Source organism: Vombatus ursinus, unplaced genomic scaffold, assembly GCF_900497805.2.
Source record: "Vombatus ursinus unplaced genomic scaffold, bare-nosed wombat genome assembly UNPS02014768.1, whole genome shotgun sequence".
In the NCBI taxonomy this organism is placed as follows: Eukaryota; Metazoa; Chordata; class Mammalia; order Diprotodontia; family Vombatidae; genus Vombatus; species Vombatus ursinus.
In genome coordinates, this window is record NW_020954546.1 from 24,650,748 (window position 1) to 24,664,047 (window position 13,300).

The 13,300-nt window shown below is 46.5% G+C and overlaps 1 protein-coding gene across 1 annotated transcript in view; it reads right to left on the reverse strand.

The window, feature by feature from the left end:
* Nucleotides 1–11,175, reverse strand: part of CPD (carboxypeptidase D) — a 66,819-nt gene extending 55,644 nt beyond the window's left edge. Inside the window, exons 1-2 of the mRNA XM_027861772.1 lie at nucleotides 10,376–11,175; nucleotides 2,177–2,424 (exon numbers count right to left, since the gene is read on the reverse strand). Of these exons, the coding sequence (XP_027717573.1) occupies nucleotides 2,177–2,424; nucleotides 10,376–11,175 (1,048 nt within the window). The remainder of the gene's footprint in view (nucleotides 1–2,176; nucleotides 2,425–10,375) is intronic.
* Between the last annotated feature and the right edge of the window lie 2,125 nt (nucleotides 11,176–13,300).

The window sequence follows — 13,300 nt, forward strand, 5'->3', positions numbered from 1 at the left end:
CACACACACACACACACACACACACACACACACACACACACACACACTCCCCAATACATCATCCTCATGACCACTACTGCTGCTACAGCTCCATTTAAGGGAAACACCAACCCGGTAAAATCCAAACATAACCTTGAGTAACAGGTGGTCTTGGGTTTTAGCAAACCTGCCCTTTTCTGCCTCTCAAAGACCCTGACTGATCAGTGCCTGCAAATCGAGAGCTAGCTTCGTGGAGCTGATGGTTCACTTCTCAGCAGTAATTTCACCAGCACTGAATCGTGATAGGAATCAGACCGGGACAAAGCAGGCCACGTATCTGAACCACATCAGCGTGGCCATCCGGGCAGCTCCAGGATATCCTGGTTTAAATCCAATCAGTGTCACCAGCTCCAGCTCAGACTGGGCCCCACAGAAGATAAACATAATGAACTAACTTGCCCAGGAAAAAACCATTCTGTCTTCTACCACTAGGGAAATCAGGTCAAGGTTTGCTGAAGTGGCTAAACCGATGATAAGCCAGAAAAATGACTCAACACAAATGTGGAGACAGGGACAATCAGGAAGGAAAACAGAAACATGTCCAAACATTTTCTTACTTCTTCAGCAGGTAGCTAATGAACAAGTAAGTTAATCAACCAAAAGCAATTTTTTAAAAGGTCAACAATATTTTTTTTTTACAAAAGGAAAAAATAAATAATCATTTAACTGTTAGGATCATAGATCTAAAACTGGAAGGGACCTCAGGTCATCCAGTCTAACTAGGGGGGGTTGCCCCTATTTTACAGATGAGGAAATCAAGGCCCAGACATCTGTGATTTGACCAAGGTCTTAATCAAACTACATCTTTCAACTTAAAAGCATCTTTGCAACCTTATAAAAGCCCAAATAATCATATATTGCAAGTTGCCCAACTGGAAACTACCTCCAAAGCTTTTGTAACTTTTAAAAACGTTTTCATTCCAATACTGTGAAATTGCTAAATCAATTCTCATCTGAATTAAGTAACTAACAACATCTTATAGCCCCTCTCTCCGGACAAGTCTTATGTTTTTGTAAAACATGAGCCCAGGGCTAAAAAGAGAATTTTTAAAAATTCTATTTTGTTTTAAAAAAAAGATAGCTAGGAAGTGAAGTGAACTGAAGTCTAAACAACCTGAGTTTGAATCCATCCTCCAACACAGACTAGCTGTGTAACCCTGGGTAAGCCACTTAACCTGTTTGCCTCAGTTTCCTCATCTGCAAAATAGGGATAATAACAACCCTACTTCCCAGGGTTATTGTGAGGATAAAACAAAATAATAACTTGAAGGTGCCATAAAAATATTATTTTAAAAGTCTAGTTTGCTTCCACAATGAGAAAAGGTCTACGATTTCATCATAAGGATAAAGGGTCAAAAATCATCTCTGACTGCTACGTGCAAGAGGTTAATTTACAAATATTTTTTAAAATAATTTTATTTTTTACTTGTAAGTTAAACACACACAAAAAGCACATTCTCATATACATAGTACAACATAAAAAGATGATTTTCTATGAAACTGTGAATCTCCATTTCATGCCCCTTGCCCTTAAAAAACTGTTGGGTTTTTTTTTTTAAAACAAATTCTGTATGTTACTTTCAATACTGTCTTCTAAAGTCTTTTCCAGATGTTAATCTATTCTCTTTAATGTGAAACGGCCCCTCAGTCCAAGGCGCTGTCTTTGGGGCCTGGCGTTACGGGGAAATACAAGACATTATCCTACTGTTCTCAAGGAAGGCAGCCTAAATGGGTGGAGACACACCACCAGCCAAGTGTGAAAGTTAAGGCTGGAGAAAGAGGTGGGATAAAACAACAGAACAGGCCTTGAAAGGCAGAACATTATTAACTTAACCAAGTGAAAACGTAAGTAAAAACTTCAGGGATTGCACCACAGATAAATCCAGGAGAGAAAGGGATTAGAAAAAGTAATACTTCAGTATGATGACCTTGGTGTCTTTAAGCCTGCTCAGGAAGCCATCAGCCATTTTTACTTGAAGGCAGTAACATAATGTTTCAAGGCTTCTCAGCATTTGAGGAGGGGAGATAGACCACTGGACAACTCTCAGAGACAAGGGATCACAGGTCTTGAACCTCCTTCCTCCCGCCTCCCCCCAAAAGCCACCAAAACACAGGGCGGAGGGGCGAGATGTCCTACCTTCCACATCATACCAATGGGCTCCATTGGTGATCCCATCTTTGAAAGTCTCATCTTCGTCCGAAGGACATCGGGGGTCACCAGTTTTCATGATCGGGTGTTTTGAGGCATAGGCTCTGGCCAAGTACTTGAAGACTTCATCGTCATCAGTCCTGCTATAGATCCCACTGGTCTTATGCTGAGGAGAATCATCAAAAGGGTAGCTGGCCACCACAGAGCCACCATGTAGGTTTCCCGAAAGCACAAAGCTTGGAAACAAAAACAAACAAACAAAAGATACCATCATTCATGCACAGAAATGCAACAATGATAACAAAAAAGATAAATGTTTAAAAATTCCATAGCACCTTTTGTAACTTGGCTTTCAAGATCAGTATCTTAAACACTCTGAAAGCACACACCCCTATCTGAAATACATGAACCATTTATGAGCTGCCCAGAACCAGAGAAAGTCAGAAAACGGAGGAAGCATTAGCAGTTACTATGACAGAGAGACAATGGAAAACCACCCAAAGGCCTGCTTCCATGCTTCATGGAGCTGTGACGTAGTCGATATGAATCTGCCCCACCCCACCTGCTCAGAGGCAGAGTTCAACCCCTCTCTGTGCCGCAGGACAGAGTTCTGATGAGTCTGGGAGAAAAAAAAAATTGCCTGACAGCCAACCCTGTGTCATGAGATCACAGATCTGGAAGGAACCTGAGAAGTCATTTAATCCAACCTCCTCATTTTAGGTGAGGAAACTGAGGTACCATGAAGATAAGAGACTCAGAGTTAAGTAAGTAGAGGAGGAAAGATCCCCTGATCTAGGAGGAAGCATAGCACAGCAGAAAGAGTTCTGGATTTGGAGGCTGGGGACCTGAATGACTTCGAGCCAGTCACTTAACCCCTTAGGGCCCGTTTCCTCATCTGTAACATGAGGGGACTGACCTTGATGATCTCTTCCAGCTCTAAAGCTAGGGTAATGATGCTATTAGAGTCCCATGACTCCAAGAGGCAGTCAGTGTGCTCTTTGTTTGTGACATACTGCCTCTCTAACCTTTGCAAGGCTGGTCCATGGATGACAGATATGCATTCCAAACTTTTGCCTATTCATCTTGGTAGAAGTGACTGGAGCTTGCACTTTGCTGGACTGACCAACAAGAACGCAGGAACAAGCAATAACCCTGAGGAACCATGAGAGATAATGCTGGCGTTAAAGAAAGGAGGACAGCCCTCCACCCTGCTTTCATTCCAGAGGTAGGAAACCCTTTTTTATACTGTTAAATGGAGTCACTTATTCAGCTGGTCTTAAGGGTTCTTTAGGGAAAGTTCCATGACACCGAGGAATATACCCAGAAATGACTGGTATAAAAACAAAAAGACTTCAACAAAACCTTCCCTCAAATAAACATACATAAACAAACTAAGAAATAAATAAATGAATGAATGAAATGAAAATGGCAACCCAGGAGCACCTCTAAGCATGAACCAATGAGGGAGACAGACTGAGCAGCCTCATGTTTAAATGGAAAAGTAGCCACAATAAACTACGGTTACAGAGGGCATTTTATATGAGGAAGAATTCCACTTTGCACTCCTTCAATTCTGGACCCTATCAATTCAGAGAAAGGACTGGCCAAGGGAAATTTTGAATTTTAATGACCTCGAGGGCCATTATTAAAGCAGGCTTGTGCAAAAGGAAACATTTAAAAACAGGATGTATTCTGACTCAATCCCCCACTATGGTGTAAACACACATAGGGCGATCTCGCATTTCCAAAAAGGAAGCCAGAGTTGAGAAGGCTTACAACAAAAATCAGAGCCCCACTGGAAGCCCCACTTGCAAAGAAGGACAATGGTGGACATCAAAGGCTTTTTCACTTTTACAGGGTCCCTCCCTCTCAGAGCTGCTCTCTTTTCAAGCCCTATTTTTCTGATTGGCTCCCTAGATAAAAGAGGTTATTTCCGGTGGCATCCACAAAAAGCAGTGGGAGATAAGTTGGCTGCCTATAACTTCGGTATTTCTGCTTTACTGAGGAACTTAAGCAAAATCATCCCATTCACAAATGCAGCAACCCCAAAGGCCAAAAACAAAAGCCTGATGGTTCACCTTCCACTGTTTCCCTCATCACAGGCCTTTCAATGTTACAAACACACTATGTAACATTTCCCTAGCCTCTCTGATAAAACACATTTTCTGAGTTCCGCCTTTCTCCAATTATCAGTAATGATACGGACTCCATGCATGTCACATTGTCTCTCTCACCGGGGACACAGAAGAAAATTCGATTTAAAATAATTAAGTCTATCATGGTTCTGTTTCACGGAATATTCTAAGAATGACTGGCTTAGGGAGGCAAGGGAAAGAAAAGATTCCAAGGTCCTTAGAGAAAGAACATCTAGCCCAACCCCCTCATTTTACAGATGAAACAACTGGGCCCCAGTACATCACGCCGACTAGAGTCAGGCAAGAAAGTGGTATAAATTAAAGAGTTCATGGCAACTGCTGGAGCCCTGGACCCAAGCTCAAATGCAACTACACTCACCAGGCAGGTGACCCTGGGCAAGTATGTCTGCCTCATCTTTCTCACTTCTAAAATGGGGATAACAGCACCTACCTCCCAAGGTTGTTGCATCTCATGTGATATTTGTAAAGTGCTTAGCCTAGTTACTGGAACATGGGAGTTGTTGTTTAGTCATTTTTCAGCCATATCTGACTCTTCGTGACCCCATTTGGGGTTTTCTTGGCAAAGAGACTGGAGTGGTTTGCCATTTCCTTCTCCAGCTCATTTTACAGGAGGAAACTGAGGTAAACATGGTGTGACTTGCCCAGGGTCACACAGTTAGTAAGCATCTAAGGCTGAATTTAAACTCAGGAAGATGAGTCTCCCTGACTCCAGGCCTAGTGCTCTCTCCAGTGTACCACCTAACAAGACATAGGTGGCATATATAAATGTTACCTAGGTGGCAATATTAATAATAGTAGCAGTAGCAGTAATAGCAGTAGTAAGATCAATCAGTGAGTATTTATTAAAGTACTGTACCTAAATACTTAGTACCTAGTGTCTAGGATAGTATTTGGCATGTAGTTTTAGGTACTAGTAGAGTATCTAGCAAGGATGCTAGGTATATAAAGGTCCAAGGGTTATAAAAACAGCTCCAGACACCATGGAGCTTCTGGTCTATTGAGAAAGCCGGAGTATCCTCTAAATTAATACAAAGTCAGTGGCTCCCCCTGGAGATGCCTCCAACATGGTGTTTGGTCCTCTCTGACTGCTCAACCCCACCACCAGGTTTTAACTCCTCCAGGGTTGGCCAGAAACAACCTAAGTTAGACCTTCCAGTGTTCTCTCTACCAGGGTTTTCAACTTACTTTTTTTGTTTGTACACCTAAAAAAAAAGAAAATGCCTTCAGAGTATCAGAGCTGTGCTTTTCACCCACTTCAGAGCAGCAGCTAAGAGAGATGGAAGCAGCTGACTTGGGGTGGATTGGCCATGGTCTAAATAAAGTGACTCGGGGTCAGAGGCACACAGGTCTGTAGCTGGGACTATAGAAGTCATCTGGTTCAACCTCCTTCTCATTTCCCACACGAGGAAATTGAAGTGCAGGAAGCTGTGACTTGACCAAGGTCATTTATATTACTGGGATTTCAGCTTCAAAACTAGAAGGGACCTTGGAGGTCATATGAGTCCTACCCCCCCTTATTTTACAAAGGGGGAAACTGAGGCACAGGGTGTTAACTGACTTTCCCAAAGTGGCACAGGTAGGTAACAAGTAAAATTGCCAGAATTTGAACCCACAGGGGCGGCTAGGTGGTGAAATGGATAGAGCAACGGCCCTGGAGTCAGGAGGACCCAAGTTCAAATCCGGCCTCAGACACGTAACACTCACTAGCTGTGTGACTCTGGGCAAGTCACTTAACCCCAACTGCCTCACCCCCCCCCCCAAAAAAAATTGAAGCCACATCCAAATCTAGCACATTTTCTTCTTCATCACCACAAATAACAGGGAACTGACGGAAAGGAATGATCTGTGATCATTTCAGGGCACACATAATATATGAGGTCCCACGGGGATAGTCTCAAACTAGAAGAATTCAGATCTTTTGAAAAATGCTGACTTTTTATTGCAATCTTTGGTTTTTAACATCCCCTTCATTTCTGAATATATCCTTCCCCTCCAACCAAAACTACTCCTTGCTACAAAGAATAAAAAAAAGAGGAAAATAATAGCAGTTCAGCAAAGCAACAAATTAGCGAAATCTGATGCTATCAGCAATATTTCAACCAATGGGCCCTCCTCTCCCCTTCCCTTACTACTCATCTGTCTTTCAGGGACAAGTTGGCCATTATAATTACAGAGACCAGGTTGAAGAAATTATGGCACCTGAATGTGAGGAGATGGATTCTGAGAAACCTGTGAAGGCTGGTATGAACTGATGCTGACTGAGCTAAGCAGAACCAGAAGAACAATACATACAATGACAACAACATTGTAAAGGCAAACGAATCTGAAAGCCTTAAGAATTCTGATCAATGCTGTGACCCAACATGATCTCAGGGCCTGCTGCCAAAGCTTGCTGACCTCCTGACAGAGAAGCAAGGGACCCAAGGTGTGGAATAAGACACATTTTTTTTTTGGTACCCGGCCAACGCGGACATCTGTTTTTGCTCAACTATCCAAACACAGAGCTTAATAGCTCCGTGACGCAAGGTTAAGTCACCTAGCCTTTCTATATTTTCAATATCCTTATCCATAAAGAGAGGACGATGATATTTACAGTACCTACTCCTCCCAGGAATGGCCTGAGCAAAGTGCCTTGCAAACTTTAAAGAAAGCATTTTAGAAACATGGCAGGGACCATGTTTTTATCTTTCTTTTGATCCCCACACTTAGCACATAGCCTGGCACGCAGTAGACACTTACTAGCAAATGTTTATTGACTGATTAATAAATACTTGTTTTTTGAGGATGACAGCAGTGTGAATTACCTGACTATAACAACGCAAGTGATGTAAAAAGTAAATAAAAGAAAAGGCCCTTATTAGGCACTCAATATATGCCCATAAGTGAAAATACGAATAGAAAGATTGAGACATTTGCGGTTCTCTAAGATCTCACAATTAAACTGGAAACAACACATTATAAACAGAACACTAAATTATAATTTAGTTAATTTTTAAATTAGTCAATAAAACTGACTCCAAAGAAGAGATGAGAAAATATATCTCCCTTCATTCTTTGCAAAGGTAAGGGATCATGGATATGGAATACTGAACATACTGTCCAGCCGTGGTTAGATTACTGTTTTTCCTTTTATTTTTCTTTTTTATTCTTTGATACAAAGCATGGTTCTCTGGGTAAGGGAAATAAAAGAAATGAAGGTGATATAAAAACAAAAGAACTAAAAAGTAATTTTTTAAAAAATGTTAATTATCACAGTTTCAGGCCAACTATGTTATATAGCACATGGTGCACTGTACTCTGTACTTGTCACAAATAATTCATTTCAACCAGCTTTCTGTTATATTCATTGCAGTCCAATGGAAAGTGTGCTAAATCTGGAGACTAATGGTTCATATCCTGTCTCTGTCACTTATGTATGACCAACGTATCTTTAAACAAATCATTTCACTCCGATGGGACTCAGTTTCCTTATCTGTCAAATGAGAGGATTAGACAGCATGGCCTCTGGAATACTTCTTAGGCCCAACCTTTAATTCTGCTATTCTCCACAGAAGGATAAACCACAGGTCAATGGGAATAAATAATTCAGAAAATCTGATTTATCCACATTATTTTCAAAGTTGATTTAATATATTTTTTAATTTCAAAGCATATTATTAATGTATACACAAGGAAGATAGAATGAAGCATAGCCCCATTTAAATAAACTTGGCTACTGTTTTCCCAGAAATAAGCCTAATTAGGTGAAACTGGCATTTGTACCATAAAATTCACCAGCCAAGCAAACAGTAAGACAGCCTGCTGATCCCATAGGACTTTTTCCCCCTATGAATCCCACTTCCTTCCCATACTGAAGGCAAAATCCTAGCTTTCTGCTTGTCACTGAAACAACACAAACATCTAGTGGAAAAAAGGGCTGGGCCTACAAAGCTGCCTCAGCAGAATCAAGTGCTAATTCTGCAACCAGGTGACCTTTGGCATGTCATTTCTGGGGCCTACGTTGTCCCCTCTGCTGACCAACATGTCACATAATTCTTCTCTCCCTTCAGGGTAGTTCAAGTACCACCTGATCAGGGAGGATCACCAGTCCTAGATCAGGGTTCTAGGTCCAAGATGAAGACTGCAGGGTGACCTCAAGATAAATTTGTACTAAGAGAAATGCTGTTATTTCTGGGTTGCTTATAATAGGAAAAAAAAAAGAGAAAGGGGAAATCAATTACTTCTTTTTTTTTAAGTGCTACAACTCTATTAGTTTTATCACTCCTAGCAATTAGATAAGGCTTATCCTTAGTAAAGCCTGTAATAATGTATACAAAGGTCGTATTTACTATGAAGAGGTCTGGAGCCCACACCCAAAATCCTGGGCAAAAGGCAGTTATGCAGGAAAAGTCTCTCTAAGCATAATGGGTAAACAACCCATCACAAAGGCAAAAGTATCTTGGGTAGGAGTGGGCACTGAATCTGGAGTTGAGAGAAGTTAAGGGCACCAAGGTATATAAGCACTGTGCTAAGTGATTTACAATGATCCTCTAATTTGTTTCTCACAACTCTGAAGCTAAGGGCTTATTATTATCCTCATTTTGCAGTTGAGGAAATTGAAGCAAACAGAAGTGACTTGCCCAGGGTCACACAGCTATGTAAGTGTCTGAGGCTGGATTTGAACTCCAGTCTTCCTGACTTCACTTTATCCATTTCATTAGCCAGCTTCACCTCTCCAGGCTTCAGTTTCCTCATCTGTAAAAGGAGGCCCAAATGGCCTCTAAAGTTTCTTCCAGGTATCTATGATCTTATCAATCAATCAATAAACATTTATTAAGGGCCTACCTCGTGGCAGGCACTGTGCTAAGTGTGGTTGTTTTCTCTTTATTAAGGAAGAAACTACTTATCTCAGCTAGAACCAGGACCCTTTAGAAATTTCAGAACCTACCAGCTACATGTATAGGTTCCATGAACGGTGCCATGTTTCTGTACCCATAACCCAGCTGGCTAAAGAACCAGGCTCAGCTGGGTCAGAAAAGGATTCCTCAGAAAGAGGACAGGAGAGTAAATGGGGAATGAGGAATCACAGGAGTTTAGATCTGAAAGGAACATTTGATCTAGTCTCTCATTTTACAGAGAAATCAAGAGAGAGCCCAGAAACGGAAAGGGAACTGGATCCATGTCACACTGCAGTGGCCAGTCTAGAACCTGACTTTTTAGTCGTGTGTCCCTTGAGATGTCTTTCTACCACACCAGGCAGCCTTCTTCCTTGGGTCCATGCCACTTGGGTTTGAAAAGGCAGAAACGAAGCATGGTGATAGATGCCCAACGACAGAGGAGGTACCTCATCTCCACCCCAAATGTGCCTTCCCACATCTTTCCAACGTGGTGTGGCACACGGCTCCCAGTATGGTTTTCCCCCGACCAGGACACCCAGAGCAAAGGCACCTTCCCGTGCACATCCCAACACTCCTGCCCCCCCAAATATCACACTCTCCCTCCCACAAACTTATATATGTATGTGTATATGTATATATTTGTGTACACACAAACACGAACATAACCTCGAAAGTTGTCTCTCCCCACTAGGACACCCCAAAGGCACCTTCCCCTGCACATCCCCAACACTCCTGCCCCCCTACATATCACACCCTCCCTCCCACAACCATATATATGTATGTATACATGTATATGTGTATGTGCGTGTGTGCGTGTGTGTGTGGACATACACATCCTTCTCCAAAGCAGCCTCTCCCCACCAGGACACCCCAAAGGCGCACATCCCCAACATTCCTGCCCGCCTCCCCCATACATCCTCACACACTCCCTCCCACAACCTTATACATGCAGCCCCCTCCCTCAGCAGGGCACCCACCCCCACCCCAGCCCCACAGCAATCAGCCGGTGGGCTTGGGCTGCCTCATCTACGCAGAAGCCGGCCGGGGCTCCAGGGGCAGGCCGGTCCTGCTCCTCCTCGTACCGAGGGGGGCCGCCAGCCGCCCCCCCGCCCACTCCCCTCCCCGCCCCCCGCGCCCCGGCCCCGCGTCCTCACTCGTTGCTCCGCAGCCACTCGATGACGGCGCGCACCTCGGGCACCTCATCCAGCGCCGGGGGCTCGCCGGTGCCGAACTGGTCGGGGAAGCTGCGGTTGAGGTCGTGGCCGCGGCTGTTGTAGCGGCCGGCGCGGGCGTCGGCGGGCGCGGAGTCGCAGCGGCCCTCCAGCGCGCGCTCGAAGCCGTCGGGGTTGAGGCTGGGCAGCAGGTGCACGTCGGTGGTGTTGAGCAGCCGCACGAGGCGCGGGTCCCCGCGCGCGTAGCCCGCCGCCAGCTCCCGCGCCAGGTACACCAGCACCTGCCGCGACACCGTCTCGTCGCCGTGCATGTTGCCCACGAGCTTCACCTGCGGCCGCCCCGGGACGCGCGGCCCCGGGTCCGGCCCGACGGACGCGGGGTCCCGGCCGGGGTCCTGGCCCCCGAGGCCCGCCGTCAGGCGCAGCACCCACAGCGGCCGGCCCTCCAGCGAGCGGCCCAGGCTGTAGAGGCGGCCCAGGCCGGGCCGCGCGGCCGCCGCCAGCTCCGCGCCCAGCTCCGCCTCATGGTAGTAGCGCCCGAAGGGGCCGGCGCTGTCGGGCCCCGGCCCCGGCGCGGGCTCGGGCTGCGGCGGCGCGGCGGGCTCCGCGGGGGCCCAGGGGGCCGGGGCCGTGGCTGCGGCCGTGGCCCCCGCCTTCTTGATGTGCGCCAGGCGCGTCGGGCACGGCAGCAGCAGCAGCAGCAGCAGCAGCGGCGGCAGGGGCAGCAGCAGCCGGGGCGCCCCGGGCTGGGCGAGGAGGGGCCGCCGCCCGCGGCTCCACATTTTCAGCGGCCGCAGCGGCAGCAGGGGCAGCGGTAGCAGCCCAGCCGATGTCCGGCCTCCCTCCCTCCGGCCCGGCCCGCCCGATCTCCTCCGCACCCACCAGCCCGGCCCGCCCACCGGGCCGCGGCCAATTCCGGAGTCGGCGGGCCCGGGCGTCACGCAGGGGGCGGGGCTCCTCTTAAAGTCGCCCGAGTCCCTCCGAGCGCCGGACTCGGCTCCCTGCGAGGTCACCGCAGCATCCCCGGGAGGGTCCGGGATCCCGGCTGCCACGTGCCCCCGGGCCGCCCAGCCTGGTCTGTGCCTGCCTCCTCCTCCCTCCTCTCCCTTCTCCCTCATTCCTCTTCCTCCTCATTTACTACCTCTTTCCTCTTCCTCCTTCATCTCATCTCCTCTTCTTCCTCCCCCTCCTCTTCCTTTCTTTTCCTCCATTCCCCCTCATTTCTTTTCTCCTCCTTCCTCCTCTTCCTCCTCCCTCCTCCTCCTTCCTCCTCATTCCTCTTCCTTCTCCCTCGTTCCTCCTCTTCGGACCCCTCCCCCTTTTCCTCCTGCTCCTTTCCACCCTCTTTCCTCCCTCATTCTTCCTCTCCCTCATCACCTCCTACTTCCTCCTCTTCTGCACTTCTTTTCCTCCATCCTCCTCCTCCTCCATCCCCCCTCCTCATTTCTTTCTCCTCCACCTCCTTCCTCCTCCTCCTCTTTCCTTTTCCTCCATTCTCCTTCTCCCTCCTTTCCCTCCATCCTCCACCACTTTCTACTCCTCATCCCCCTTTCCCCTTCTTTGCTTTTCCTCCCTCCGTCTTCCTTCTCTTCTTCCTCCCCCACTCTCTGGAGCCTTCTGTAAATCCTCACCTTTTCTGTGCCTTCTTAAATTAGTCCCTTCCCCCCAGTTTCTGTCCCCTTTTCCAAAGCTGGGAGGGACCTTGGTCACCTTCCAGGGGTCACCTCCTCTGTGCAGAAATCCCCTCTAAATCATCTCCTGACTTGCAGATATCCAGCCTATCTACTTCCAGTGATGGGGAGCCTCCTACACAGATTCCCCGAATTCTCAGAGTTGAAAGGGTCCTCAAGGGCCCAAAGTCCTGTCCATACCTGAACAAAATCCATTCTACAATCCATCCCACTTCCAGAAGTAGAGGAGCATCCTTGGCTTGAAGACCTCTGATGATGGGAAACTCACTACCTGATGGATTTTAGCCCTTTCCATGCTTGAGTACCCCCACCTTTTGAGAAAATTATTTCCTTATGGGAAGGGGAGATAATTCCACCACTTTTCCTTCCATTTTCTCCTTGTCCTCTATTCCCCCTCTATATCCTTGAAGTTTGTTTTTTTTTTTTAATAACATTTATACAGCCCTTCAGTGTCTTCCCAGGCTAATTCACTTAAGTTTGTCTGTGTGCCCATCTGTCCAGTGGTCTCAGCCTCATTAAGAAGATGTCATTTCTCTCAGTTCACCTGCCTGCCTTCCCCAGGAGCTCCCTATTTTTAACTGGCCTCGGAATGATGTTTGGTTAAGTGGCAGGTGTGATATGGCTGGCCGAGTTGGCACTGCAGGGTGCAGCTGTTCTAAGAGAGTTCCAGAGACATTGGCAAAGTCCCTGTCTCAGGGTCTAAGGAAGGGTCTTTTTATCCTGGAAGATGCGCCCACCCGGATAAATGGCAAATCTAACAGGTGCTGGGAGGGTGTGACCACTGCCTATTTTCTCTTTCTACTTCCTCCAGAGACGGTTTTTTCCAAAGAGCTTTCCCTTTCCTGAGCTACCATTAAACCCCATAAAATGACAAGTGATGAATTTTCACCTGAGAAAGTTCCCCAACCTGTATAGTGGAAAAAGCATAAAGCTGAAAGGACCATTCAATCCAGTCCCCTGGATGAGGAAACTGAGGACCAGGGATTTCAAAGTGGCTCGCCCAAGGTCACCAAGTAGTGAGTGACATTGACAGGATTTGAACCCACATCCTCTGACTCCACAGCTTTCCACAGCATCAAGCGTATTGGAACTGACATCAGGATACCTAGGTTTAAATACTTCTAAGCTGTGTGACCATGGGAGAGTCTCTGACTTTTTTCAACCTCAGTTTCCTCATCTGTAGAATGGAAGGCAATAATAGTTGCAATTTTTACAT